This window comes from Leuciscus leuciscus, assembly GCF_965113295.1.
Source record: "Leuciscus leuciscus genome assembly, chromosome: 13".
NCBI classification, from domain to species: domain Eukaryota; kingdom Metazoa; phylum Chordata; class Actinopteri; order Cypriniformes; family Leuciscidae; genus Leuciscus; species Leuciscus leuciscus.
In genome coordinates this window covers 13,003,494-13,017,173 of record NC_138737.1, presented here as the reverse complement: position 1 = coordinate 13,017,173, position 13,680 = coordinate 13,003,494, and the positions used below count along the sequence as shown (strand labels likewise).

The 13,680-nt window shown below is 34.8% G+C and overlaps 3 protein-coding genes across 7 annotated transcripts in view; 2 read left to right on the top strand and 1 right to left on the bottom strand.

Moving 5' to 3' along the window:
• The first annotated feature begins 237 nt into the window (after positions 1-237).
• Positions 238-1,249, top strand: smim1 (small integral membrane protein 1). The gene is made up of 3 exons (XM_082188234.1): positions 238-364; positions 774-896; positions 1,025-1,249. The coding sequence occupies exons 2-3, from the start codon at positions 805-807 to the stop codon at positions 1,146-1,148; spliced, it is 216 nt and encodes a 71-aa protein (XP_082044360.1). The 5' UTR covers positions 238-364; positions 774-804; the 3' UTR covers positions 1,149-1,249.
• Positions 1,250-1,386: 137 nt separating this feature from the next.
• On the bottom strand, positions 1,387-9,180 carry lrrc47 (leucine rich repeat containing 47). Its single transcript, XM_082188197.1, has 7 exons — positions 8,564-9,180; positions 7,178-7,645; positions 6,939-7,055; positions 6,090-6,205; positions 5,571-5,673; positions 5,182-5,271; positions 1,387-4,094 (listed from the first exon to the last, which is right to left on the bottom strand). Exons 1-7 carry the CDS (start codon positions 9,143-9,145, stop codon positions 3,873-3,875), a joined length of 1,698 nt encoding a protein of 565 aa, XP_082044323.1. The 5' UTR covers positions 9,146-9,180; the 3' UTR covers positions 1,387-3,872.
• A 357-nt stretch (positions 9,181-9,537) lies between these two features.
• The window catches only part of cep104 (centrosomal protein 104), a 28,421-nt gene continuing 24,278 nt past the window's right edge, over positions 9,538-13,680 (top strand). For 3 of the 5 annotated variants that reach the window (XR_014211125.1, XM_082188344.1, XM_082188343.1), the window contains exons 1-5: positions 9,539-9,810; positions 10,471-10,597; positions 10,831-11,004; positions 11,103-11,241; positions 11,325-11,387. Coding sequence is in view for 4 of the 5 variants with exons in the window: in XM_082188344.1 (XP_082044470.1) it covers positions 10,485-10,597; positions 10,831-11,004; positions 11,103-11,241; positions 11,325-11,387 (489 nt within the window). In the remaining variant the exon portion in view is untranslated. Of the gene's footprint in view, positions 9,811-10,470; positions 10,598-10,830; positions 11,005-11,102; positions 11,242-11,324; positions 11,388-13,680 lie in introns of all 5 variants that reach the window. The other 2 variants (XM_082188345.1, XM_082188346.1) reach the window with 1 other exon arrangement.

Below are 13,680 nucleotides of genomic sequence, written 5' to 3'. Positions count from 1 at the left end.
GTGAGTAAACTGACAGGTAAATAATGAAAAGTATTAACATCAAGGAAAGACAACTATGATAACTGACTGTGTATTAAATTCTGCAGGGATTTCATAAGATTTAACTTGTTTATATAAAGATAAGTTGATGCTTTTAATGAAATATTTATTTATTTAATAATATGACACACTAGTTCTTCACAATAATAAGCCTACTTCACTTAGGCAACAAGACAAGTTTATTTTTATTAACCAAGACATTTATGACGGGCTGTGAGCAAAGGTTAGCCAAATGTCCTCATGGACCCACTGCTCTTGTGACACACATAAGACAGTGTGAGAGACTAAGGATTTGATGACTTCCCAGTTGATGTCCTGAGAACATGTGAGTATTCAAATTAAGCTTCGATCGGCAGACAGATTTGCAAATAAAGCAAAATCATTCTATCAATATTTTGATTGTAACATTAATGTGATGCAGTATAAACTTTAGGAACTTGGGGGGAAAACAACCACAACTCTTTAAGTGGGAAACACTGAATATAAATACACAATAGCAGCTGTATATACTTCTCCATGTAATGGACCTCAGTCACTATATGATTCATATTATTCATTAACTCTTCTTTAACATTGATAACCGAACTGCTGAATGATTTACTTTCCAAGACACAGCCAAGTCCATTACCTGAAAGTAAACTTGAAATTATTTTATGTCTAAAAGTAGCAGGGCAAGTTTTTGTTTAGCAAGTTTGCTAGTATAGCTTCTCCTTTTCATTCACTTTCTTTTTTAGCTGACTTTGAGGAGCAGAAAGCTGGAAGGAGATGGAGTCCAATGAGGCCAGTGTTCAGTACAACCGCTGGAGCGAAGACAACATGAATATGCCAGTACCGCAGTCACAGTCCAGACTGACTGGGTGAGAATCCACTATATATGATTCTAGTTTTCAGTGAACTGAAAAACAAACAGTGTTAAAGCAAAGCTTCATAAGTTGTTATTGGATTCAATCAGATAATTCATGTTAATCTCATCTGTGCCCTATAGACTCTATAACAGAATGTGTACTGGACGGCTGGGTATCGTGCTGAAAGCGACAGCATCTTTGACCGTGATGGTAGTTATATACATAGTTGGATACATCACAGGATACTACGTTCACAAATGCTGATGAGGACACTATCTTGAAGGAAATGGATATTGAAAAAAAAAAAAACTGGCTCTTATTGGAAACATGAATTATGTCCATAAAGGAAACATTTTAAGAGTTTACCAACATTTATCAATATTTTTTGGAATGTGTCATTCTGCAACACAGACAAATGCATTACATTTATTTTAACTCAATATATTAACCAATTAAATATAACAAATAAACAAAAAACAACAACAAAAATAATTCTTCAATCAAATTTTTTTTTTTTATATCAGTGATCTCACCATCTCATATTCAAAAGAACATCAAAGGAGTCGCAACAGATATATTCAGCTATTATGGCAATTGAAAAAAATTCTAAAGCTATAAAAAAAAGAAAATGAGGTTCAATTTGTTAACATTATTTAATGCATAGTATTTATTAATCTACAGTAATATTAATTCCTATTCAAAAATTAGAAGCCAGTAAGACATTTTTAAAGAAATTAATAGTTTTAGCAATGTATTGAATTGATTGCTGTTCTTTTTAACTTTTAATCATAAAAAAAAAATCGAGCAGCACAACTGTTTTCAACATTGATAATAACAATAAGAAATGTTTCATGAGCACAAAATCAGCATATTAGAATGATTTCTGAAGGATCATCTGAAAATTCAGCTTTGCTATCACTAAATTAAATTTGAAATATATATATGTATAAAAAAACAGTTATTTTAAATTGTAATAATATTTCACAATATTACCATTTTACTGTATTTTTGATCAAATAAATGTATCCTTGTGAAAAGTGACTTTTTTCAAAAACAATAAAAGGTCTTACTGACCCCAGACTTTTTTTTCCAAGTAATACTATAATTTTTCATGTTGAAGTTACTGTTTTAATAATGATCATGATACCTAATGGATTAACTGTTGTTAACTAACTAAACATTATTTCACACTGTTAACAATTAACACTACACATAGACATCAGTCCTGGTCATAGATGATTTTAATAGTATCCACATCCTGCTCTTCTAGTGTTTGATCAATAATCTCATCTTTTAATGGAGAAAACAAGCTTGCATTTACTTTGACGATCCACGCTGTGATCCTTTGGTTAGTATAATACTCTTCCTCCTGATTGTCTATCATTTCATTCACGTCCTTCTCATTTTCCATCTCAATAGCCGAATCTGAGAGCGTCAGCACAGGTCTGCCCTTAGATACACTCGCAGAGTCCTTCATCCCTTCTGTCATTGCTTCTCTCTCATTGGCATTGACATTACTGGGCTCTACACCCAGAAATCCATCCTGTAGCTGCCCTGCTGATGGATCAGAAATCTTCAAGCTGCTCTGTCTCGGTTCTTGGTTTTGAACCAGCACTCTCTCATTTAAGACAGCCAGCCCGTTGCAGATCAGCTGACATCCTTGCTTTTGTCTGCTGAACAATGCCTTGTCCATCTTTATGCTGGTGGACAAGATATTGGCTTTCTTCTCCTGACATTCTACCTCCCAGCTTGGCACACAGTTTTTTGTACAATACATGGAGATGGTAGACATTCTTGGGCTGTATATTGGAGGCAGTGAGCTACTCTTTGCCAAAGTCCTGCCATCATTCCCCTTCGGCATTAAAATCTTCATAGTTTTGCAGGATTGATCTTTACCATTGCCAGCCAAATTCCCCCCTAATGATAAATGGTAGGATCCCTTCGTTCCAATCAACTCCAGACAAACAGGCACAGATGGGCTGGGGGTCTTCAACATCTCAAGCTTATGGAAATTCTCTTGGATGCAATTATGAGTTTTGTTATATCCACTCTTCCATCTTCTCCTGTGGTCCCAATTGTCATTCCTCTGGTCACTCTGGGTCATTTTCATTTCTTTTTAATAAGACCGTAGCAAAATAGTCTGATGTCAATGTCATGTGGCATGATGGACTGTCCCGTGAGACAGAGTCCTGCTTGCATCTCTTATAGACAGCTCAGACTTACTCTCCTCCTCTTTACATTTCCTGAGTCCGCCAGTCATCTGATCTGTAACCAAACCCGGAGCATTCATGTGCTCCACGGGCACAAACATACACAGGATGAAAACAATACTAAGTGTTTACTAAAAATGTTTGAATACGTGCATTTTTAAAATGGTTAATGCTAACCTTCCTTACTAACTAGTTTGATGCAGATGTTTTCCGATGTTTTCCGAAAAGTCAACCTGAGTGCATAAACATGATATAGGAAGATTTATTTCACTGTATAATTCTATAACTCACCCAAAAATTCAGCAAAACAAGGGAAGTTGAAAAAAAAAGTGACGTTTATTTTATTGAGAGCAAAATAATTAATATAAAATCATATTAGAAGTATAAATCTGTGTTCCATAAACACAAAAGCTTGTTGCTTTGTTAGGGTTATTTCTGTTACTATGGGTATAATATGTTTATTTTATTTGCATAAAGTGCAGTAAAACTTAAAAGTATGGAAGCCTGTTTCCACCTCATAGTAGAAAATGTAAATGAAGGATAAAGTGTAAAAAAGGAAATTAAGTCACATTGTGATATATGAAGTCAGAATCGTTTTTATTTTTTTCAGTGCTGAGGTGGAAACAGAAATACAAAAGATACCTTAGGGAGTGTAAATGAAAACCACTACATACAATATTTAAATTAATGTTTTAATTTAATTAGAGATAATTATGGAATTTTATGGGATCAATGCATTACAAAATTACAAAGAAAAAACATCAACCGCTGAATTTAGTTATCGGATGACTGATAAATTGCTGAGGTCAGACATCAGGTCAGTTTTTGATGGGTAGACCACTTTAAGGTTTCCCTCTACATCAAAGACCTTCACTTGTAAAACAGTCAGCTCAGGGGAGGCCGGGTTCTCCGCGGGACGATCTGAAATCACATCCGTCTCTTCGTCCGAGCCCACGTCGTCCTTTATGTCAAAGCTTAATTTATTAAGCTCTGCCATTTTCTGAAAATTAAACAACAATAGTCAGAGAAAATTCATGACTATTACTGCTCTTTTCCATTGTAAACTTTCATAGCTTGCAAAAATGCTCCAATGAATGCTTAAAGGAAAATGCTTTTTTAGTGTTTAAGTGCCTTAGGTGCTTTAGAGTAGGAAACTACGTGAAAACATGCATTTAAACAGCAGAACACATTTAAACATGCATTTATACAGCAGAGTATTTAGTAATAGCATAATTGTTGATGAAAGTCAATTGAATGCAATGACAAAGCTCGATAACTGATTTAATGTCACTGAAAGTGTGTTAATTCAAAGAGTCTTATAGTAAAATATTCAGTAGTTATTTGAGCTGTCGTAAAAAAAGAATGTACGAAAGTGGGACAGGTCATTTGTATCATGGAGGAAATCTCAAAGCTGCAATCTAAACCAAATCCTTGGTTTTATCTTCCATGTCACGTTTCACGGATTTCCATTAAGTCAGGTAAAAAAAAAATGTAATTGTAGAAATTGGAAAAATAAAAAAATAAAAAACTATAATTTAGGAACATTAATTAAACTAAAAGGACAACTTGAATAATAAAATCAGCAGCAGTCAGGGGCTCTGGAATTGCATTTTGTGATGGTGCAATGCCTCCGAGACACTGTACACCAAGTGTGTGTGTCTCAGCAGAAAGATGAGCTCATTTCTTCCACAAGGGTATCAGCATTCAAAAGCTGTGCATTCAAATAGAATAACAGCGCTAATCCAATCCTGCACTCTTACAGGGCAGACTCAAATCAGAGCCCTTACTGTAGAGCAGGTCAAATAGTTCATATAAAAAAAAAATTATTTTTTACAGCAGAGCAATACTAGTATAAATCAATATGAAAATCAGTCAAAAGAACACAACAATAAAAAATGTACAATCCTACACATCTCTATTACAGAGACTGCTAGACTGATATTGATACTGATAAAGGATTGATTTAGTTGTGCAAATTTGTGATACAATTTATATTATGTTCATATGTGAATAAAATAAACACAAAATGCTCAATTAAATATATTTTAAAAATAATAAATCAAAATAAAACACGAGTTGTATCTTACTATTATCAATGCATCCATAACATCTTTACAGATCTGCAGACTGGTGGAGCTCGTCACTTCTAAAAACAGCTCTTGTGTGGTTTTCTTTATCTGCAGAGACAGAAGTTTATTCAAATAAATAATAATCAAACAAGACATTTGTCGTAGTTACTCTTCTCTTTTAAATATATTTGCATTGACAAGAATGTATGAATATATCACTGGTTACAAATTTTATTTTATTTTTGTTATGACATACTTATGAAGTCCTTCTTGAGAAGAAATAGTAATTGTCATAAAAAAACCCCAGCATAAAGCCATAAAATCAGTCAAGTCTGATTAGCCCGTCCACCTTCATCATCAAGACCTGAAATAACCATGGTATATTTCACTTAATTGACATCAATTACCTTAGTCCTCTCACTGTTTGTGATTGGTGGAAATGACACCACGTGATCATCTGCATCAACCAAGCAGGGGTAGAGCTCTTTTCCATCAAGGAGTTGAAGATATCTGGGGGTGAAAAATTAAGAGTTGGGAATACGTCCATGGAATGCTGAATAATAAATAACGCTGAATAATGAGCTCAGTATTTGCACTTAGTGTTCTGTGCAGCCAATGCAATTACATGGATGAAATTACACCAATTACCCACAACAACATAAGAGGTGTCTGACAAACGAGGGATATTTTTCGGATCACTTAGAAAGGGCTCAGATAGTAAACAATACATTTAGGGAGCATAACATAGTCCCTATTTTCTGCAATTGGAAATAATGTCACATTTATAAGTTTTCCACAAAACCTTTTGTATTCTTTTGCTTGAGAGATTGTGCCCCCTAATGTTTCAATCTGATAATCATTATAATATTAAATTAATCACAGCAATTAATATTAAACAATCAGGAATGTAATGCATGTCTTCTTACTTGTGGAGTCCTGAAACGTTCTGTCGTTTTTTCTGTTTTCTCTGTTCATCTGCTTCCTGTTGAAGATGCTTCAGCAAGTCAGACGCCTTTATCTCCTTACGACCCAGAGGAACTATCTACACATATTTCCAAAATAAAACAATTCATATATGACAATATTACCAAAGTACTGTGCTGTAGGGATGTTTACATGGTGGTAATGTTTCAATGAAAATGTGTCATTAATAATTTCATTATGTAGTAAACATACACTTTTTTCATTATTTATAAACATTTTATAAACCCAAAAGGGATTCAAGGATGTGCTATATTATGAATCTAGTCAGCTGAAGGAGTTTCTGTCAATAAACAGTATCTCTTAGCTTATTGCTTAAGCCTGTTCTCTAGCGTATAAATGAAACCATCAATTACGAGAATGAAGCCACGTAACACATCCTATTGTCCTACTCCCTGTGGCCTCTTAGAGAGGTGCCGAATTCACTGTCAACACAAAAGAAACAACAGCGAGAAAAAGGACTGTTCATTTATTATTAAAAACTGAGGATTATGGGACTTCTCTGTGCCATTAGTCAGCTGGTGGCTTTGAAACCAGATTCCCGCCATTCAGAAAAACTGTATCGACAACGGTTATCAAATATTCATTGTTCCTTCATTGTTTGACTGTTATGCAACTAGTGGAGATGCTCTGATTGACGAGTTACGCAACAAACTAGAGAGACGTGAAAGATCAAGACTGTTTAATTGTGTTGAATTAAAGATTTATTCTAAATGTGAATAAGAATATGAGGTATAAATCATAACATGTCAAGCAAAAAAGATACACAAAGAGTGATAAAATGCCTTAGATACCTTTAGTGTATCTGGTGACCTGGCGTCATACGTCAGAGGAGCCTTTAGTAAGCCCAGGTCATGAGTTGCGATGGTTGCCGTTGTCCTTTTGGCACAAATCTCATCATGAAGTTTGGTCTGCAGACAGGATGGTAATACATTAATATTTATAGAAGCTGATATAAAATGAATCAGAAACAGACAGACAGAGAGAGTACAATATGTTTGATGGCTGAGATATTTGTTGTAACTTGTGTCACCTGAGCAACTAGAAACCGCTTGAGTGAATTTCCTTGTCTGAGGTTCATGCCTTTCACAATACAGCACACTATGTATGGCCGGACATCCTTAATGCCTGCGGAAACCTTCACCGTAACAGCTGTGGGTGCTTCGGATACGTGCAGAACTCTCACAACCATCCGATTAAGCTCATCCACTTCCTCTGCCTCTTTTTTTCCTTTCTGCTTTGCAGCGCTTTTCTTCTTTGAGACGTTACGGCCAGCGTCGGCCTTCTCGCCCGCCTCTCCATCCTGCTGCTTGCCTTTGCCTTTTCCCCTCCCTCCTGCCCTCAGGTAGTCTAGGACTGATTTGGTCTGGCAACCATTCACCATCTTCTCAAGCCTTTTGTCCTTCAGCTTGTTCCCTTTAAAATTGGTCTCTTTCAGCTTGGAGCAGTCGGCCAACTCGAACGGAAGCTCTTGGAGCTTGTTGCAGGAGAGATCCAAAACCTGAGATAGGAGAAAGTGGGATATACAAGAAGATGATGGAGGAATTCAACAATGGCATTTTAAATAATATTAATGCATATTAATATACAGTAATGCCCAAATATTCCAGAGATCACTAGTGAAATGTTTGCATCTTCTATTACTTTCTAATTTATTAATTTAGATATTTTAAATGAGTTACAAATTATAATTCTATTTTAAATATTTTTTTAAATCCCCAAAATATTTCTAAATAACAATTATACATTTTATTTGATTTTTTTAATCTGTGTATATAATATACCACCTAAAATCTTTATAATTAGTTTGGGGGGAAAAACGAAATAAATAAATAAAATACAAATAAATAATAAATAAAATAAAAACACAAAACTGATTACTTATTGAATTTAAAAGGTCTAAAGGTCTGAGACCAATAGTGGAATGCTTCTATTTACACATTACAAATTATTGGCCTATTATCAGAGAAAAAATATATGTATAATATTTTAAGTAGCCTACATTATATACCACATACAATCTTTAGAATTACTTCTAAAAATCACAACTGATTATTGATATTTACTGAACACTAAATGGTTAAAAAAAAATGACACCCAAACAGTATTTTCTAATAATAAATAATTAAATCATTACAAATTTTAGGCCTATTACCAACATTTAACTTTATTTTCAAATTTAATGAAAAAAAAAAAAACATTAAAAAATTGTAGGGCTTTATAAGGATAAAAATGGCTGAAAATATATCAATGTTTCCATAAAAATAAATACATAATAATAGGAAGTTTTTTTAATTCACTTTTTTAAATTGTTTTCAAAATCACAACTGATAACAACTTGTTTTTATTGAGCCATTTACATTTTCAATTCAAAGACAATATAATTTTCAAGCAGATTTCTCTAATAAATGAAACACACCTTCAATGCAGTCAGCTTATGAACGTCACTGCTCAGCTCCTCTATGGCGTTTTCTGATGCAATAATACTGCTGAGGAGCTCCAGGTTGGAGCACCATAAGTCTTCTGGGAGCCGTGAGAGCGCATTTTTGGACACATTGATGCTGGCGAGCTTCACACACTTGCTCAGACCATCCGGCAGAGCAGTGATGCTATTGCAGCTAACATTTAAAGTCTTGAGCTCGCTCAATGCACAGATCTCCTCGGGCAGAGCCTGCAGCTGGTTGACTGACAAATCCAGGACTTTGATCGCCTTCAGATCACCGATGCTTTTTGGGACTGAAGTGAGCTTGTTCCTGCAGAGGATCAGGCTCTGTAGATGAGACAGATGTCTGATGTTCTCGTGGATCTCATGTAAACTGGGACATTGACTGATCTCCAGGTAGTTTAGGAGCGAGAGGGAATAAAGTCGCGGGTGAAGTCCGCAGCTGTCCTGGATCTTTGTATCAAACGCTGAACCTTGAAGCACCAGCTCACGTCTGTTCTCCTTTTCTGCTTTTTCTATTTCTGGCCAAATAGCCAAAGAGCTGTCTTCATCAGCCATGCTGTTCAGTGTAACCCGGAACGTGAATATAACCCGGAAGCGCTCATCTAGGTGCCAGTTTTTCACACATTTTCTTTTAAAGTTAAATCAACGTTATACGTATTGTATTGTATTTTTTAAAGGAAATTTTCATATTACATATTTTTTATAGTTAAATCTTACAAGCTGTTTTAAGATAATACACCTCCTTCTAGACTAATTCTAAGAACTACAAGTAACAGCATCCCGTTCTGCATGACAGCCTGGAGTTTTGATTCATCCAAGTGACTCGAATCTTTTGAATCTGTTCATTTAAAAGATTTGTTCCCTGACTTTTCAGATTACGTCATACGCCAGTAGGTGGCGAGGTGGATTATTTTTTTTTTTTTGTCTCTGTATGTGTTCGTGTTGGGTTGGGCTTTTGTGTTATTTTTGACAGTCTATGGCGTTAACACAATAAATACTCAATGGGATATACGTACGGCAAACAGACCTTAGTTAACAAAAGTACTGTACATTGAACTGAACCAGCGTCACTACGGTGAACGAGAACGATTCGTTCACCTAAAAGATTCATTCAGAATCACCAGATTAATTCAAGAACGAAAAAACACTCGCGCATGCGCAAAGGTCTCAGTTGTCAAACGGTGGTTATGGAGATGAACATAGGCAACTGCGATATTTGGGTAAACCGCTTTGAAATTTCTTCTGTCAAATAGTGAATATTAAGAGTGCCCTATGAATGAATTAATGTGTGGTTTGTGATAAAGATTCTTATTGCTGTTTTGGAAGAGTTGTAACCGTAATGTTACTGTTTGATTAGCTAGATTGCACGCTAACGCTAAATACTTTACATAACAATCATTGTTATGATTAAGGTCCTTCATAACATGCAGCAAAATCTGAAAACATATGCAATATTTAAGTGTAGACCACTTATTTTACAGTGTTACTGGTATTTACCAATATGGTAACTTAATGGACTATTTTCTAGATACAAATGCGTTAACATAGATATACAATTTCATTGTTATTGTCTAATTAATAGTTCATTTTATAAATGTTATCTTTGTGTATTTTTTTTTTACCAGCCAAAAGATAGTCTGATTCTAGGGATAATTAGTTACTGTAAGCTCCCTGCTGAAAAAATCCAGCAGAAAATTCCATGTTGGTCCAGGCTGGATTATGCTGGTTTAGCTGTTCCATATACGTCAAAATGACATATTCCTCTAATGTAAAGGAATGTTGCCAAATTACAGTTTTTTGTTAGAGTGCTGGGTGTTATTTCAATGTGTCAGGAGTGCTTTGTGATATTAAACATCATGTTGTGTTCATATCCCCATTAGAGCTCAGGAACGGGATGCCTCATAAGATAGGCTTCACTGTGATCAGCTGGTCTGGTCATGAAGGAAACTACAGTGCCAAAAAGCTGATGGTCCACGCGCCCACCGTTACTGGCTGGAGATCCACTAGGTTAATGAATTTTGTATTAGTTGTGTACGGATATATTTTATATTTGCATCTATTTTAGTTAAGGCAAAGACAAACTATCAAAGTAGGATAAATTACTTTGATTCATCAGAACTATCAAGGCTATTTTATAGCTGATAATAATCGCTTTATTAGCTGTTTATAATTGCTATTACCAAAGATTACAGTTCTGAAATGCTCTTTAAAAAATGTTTAATTGTAATTATTGTGTGTAGGTTCTGTCCATTCCCTCAGGAAATCATTCTGGAGTTGGTTGAAAGATGTCGCATAAGGAAACTCCAGCTGCTGGCCCATCAGTACCTGGTCCCGTCCAAGATCGAGTTCCACATTGGAGATAGACTACCAGAGTCCAGCTCTCATCAGCAGGCTAATATTCTCCATAGATTGGGGTGAGGAAAGATTTAAATATGTTCTGGTTCTCTGTTCTGGTCACTATCAAAGTGTAATGTGATCAATAAGACTGCATTGAATGTGCTGTGTTGTTCAGGTATGTGTCTCTGTCTGACAACGAGAAGACTGGTTTCAAAGCCAGAGAGCTGAAGTCAGTTCATGTTGATGCTGTTGGGTCTTACCTGAAGCTCACCTTTCACAGAAACCATGTTAATCAATACAACAACTACAATCAGGTACAGATTCATGTGGGAAATCAGGGTAGATTTGTTTATTGTAATTATGTCATTGTCATGTCACATGTTTTCCTAAATTCTAGGTTGCATTGGTGGCTCTAAATATTTTGGGTGACCCGGTAGATGGAAATGACATTGGAACAGCCGTAAGTAACTGTTTGTTTATGGAATTGTTCTCTTTACATCCCCCAGGTGGCGATGGATTACTGTTAATCATTTATTTGATGTTTCAGCCGGGAATGTTCAGCTTCACACTTACAATGATTTTTAGAAACTTTTTGTTGAGTCATAAGGCTGCAGAACCAAACAAATTTAGCATAGGCTTGATTTTTTTTCTGTTTTCTTAACTGTGCTTGTTCATTTGTTGTATTCACCAGGAAATGAATCCTTAATGTTTGGCTAAGCATTTGGATCAGTGTTCATTATTCTGAACTGAATCGATAATACTTTTGAATTCTAGTTCAGCTCCTGAATTTGAAATGTTAATATTCTCACTGAGTATTTCCAGAAACATTAATAATGTCAAATAATCAATGTTAAATGTCACCTTTAGAAATTTTTATTAAATTGATATATTATATTTTAATTTATATATTATAATTTAATTTTAAAATTAATTTCTTTGACCTAAATGATTTACTTTATAAATTATAGTACTAAACAATAGTACCCCATGATGTTTTAAGTAGTATTAATCTTCTGAATCTGTATCTTCTGAAAAGATAATGATTTTACAGAAAACAATGTGGTAACAATGTTCGCTGATGTATAGCAAAAATAAAATAGGTTTTGTTTGCGGTATTAATTATGTATAAATATAAATTCATCAAAAAATGTTGTTCCAAACCTGTATTAATTTCTTTCTTCTGCTGAACACAAAAGAAGATATTTTGAAGAATGTCAGTAAGATACACTCTGGTCCCCATTGACTTCCATAGTATTTTTTTCCCCTCCATACTATGGAAGTCAATGGGGTCCATCAACTGTTCAGTTACTCATATTCTTCTAAATTTGTGGTCAGCTGAAGAAAGAAATTCAGTAAAAAGTGAGTAAATGATGGCAGGATAAAAAAAAAATTGGGTGAACTTTTTTTTAACTAAACAATGATTTGTTTTTTGGTGAAAAGGGTGTTATTTTAGACTAATTGAAATTCCCCGGCTTCCAATTGCAAACCATTTGCTGTCATTCCGGTTTGGATTCCGATTCAACATACATTGAACAGTTACATTTAAATTCTACCCTGTGAATTGAAAGAGCCAATTATTAGAGACAGATTTAGCCTAGCCCTATTTGGATTCTTCATTACCTCATACCTACCACTAAGTGGATCTGCATTAATCTTAATACTTTTATGCATCCGTTTTTTTAGGGACTTGAGGTTTAAATATTAATTTCACATTTAAATAGTCTAACTTTAAATAGACAAGCATTTCTGTATGTGTGTTGTGGTTCTTGAGCAGGTCTAAAGGTTTGTGCTCAGTGTTGGAATGTGAATCTGTGTAATATGAGTCTGAGCTTCATAAGCAGAGCTTCAAATCAGATCACTCATCAATATATCTACATCACTGCGACTCTCAGCACTCCCCCATCTCCTATTCACACACTCCTGCTCCCCCCTTCTTTCTTTCTCATGCTCTCTTTCTCCTCTTACTCTCACCTTGTCTCCCCCCACCCCCTCTTTTCCTCTATGACTTCCTCTCTCTCTCGTCCTCTCCCACCTTGCTAACAATCTCTGCATTGTTAATCTCTAATCCCTCTCTCTCTCTGTCCAGGCTGGAGTCTTATTGTGTTATCCAGGACTCTGATGATAATACGTTTTGGTTCACAGGCAGAAATCAAGATTTTTAACCTTTGTTTGTTGGAAAGATAATAATGGTTCAAAGACATTGGATGGATCACATGATGTGATGTTATTACATTGAGAATTTACTTAAAATGTACATAAACAAACTATCATTTAAAAGTTTGGGGTCTGTACATTTTTTTAAAGAAGTCTCTTATGCTCACCAAGGCTGCATTTATTTGATCAATAACAGTTCTATTTGTGAAATGTTATTAAAACCTAAAATTACTTTTTTAAAGTTTAATATAGTTTAAGTTTTTCATGGATCATGTGATGGCAAAGCTGTACTTTGAGAAGCCATTACTCCAGTCTTCAGAAATAATTTGAATTTGCTGATTTATGCTCAAGGAACATTTCTTACTATAAATGTTAAAGCAGTTGTGAACTTGTGCTACATTATATTTAGTGGACACCATTCTACATTTTTTAATGAATAGAAAGTTCAAAAGAACAGTATTTATTTGAAATAGAAATTGTTTGTAACAATGTAAAAGTCTTTAGTGTCACTTTTGTTCAATATGCACCCTTGCTGAATAAAAGTATGACCCCTTACTGACCCCAAACTTTTAAAAGATAGGGTATTTGTTTATAATAAA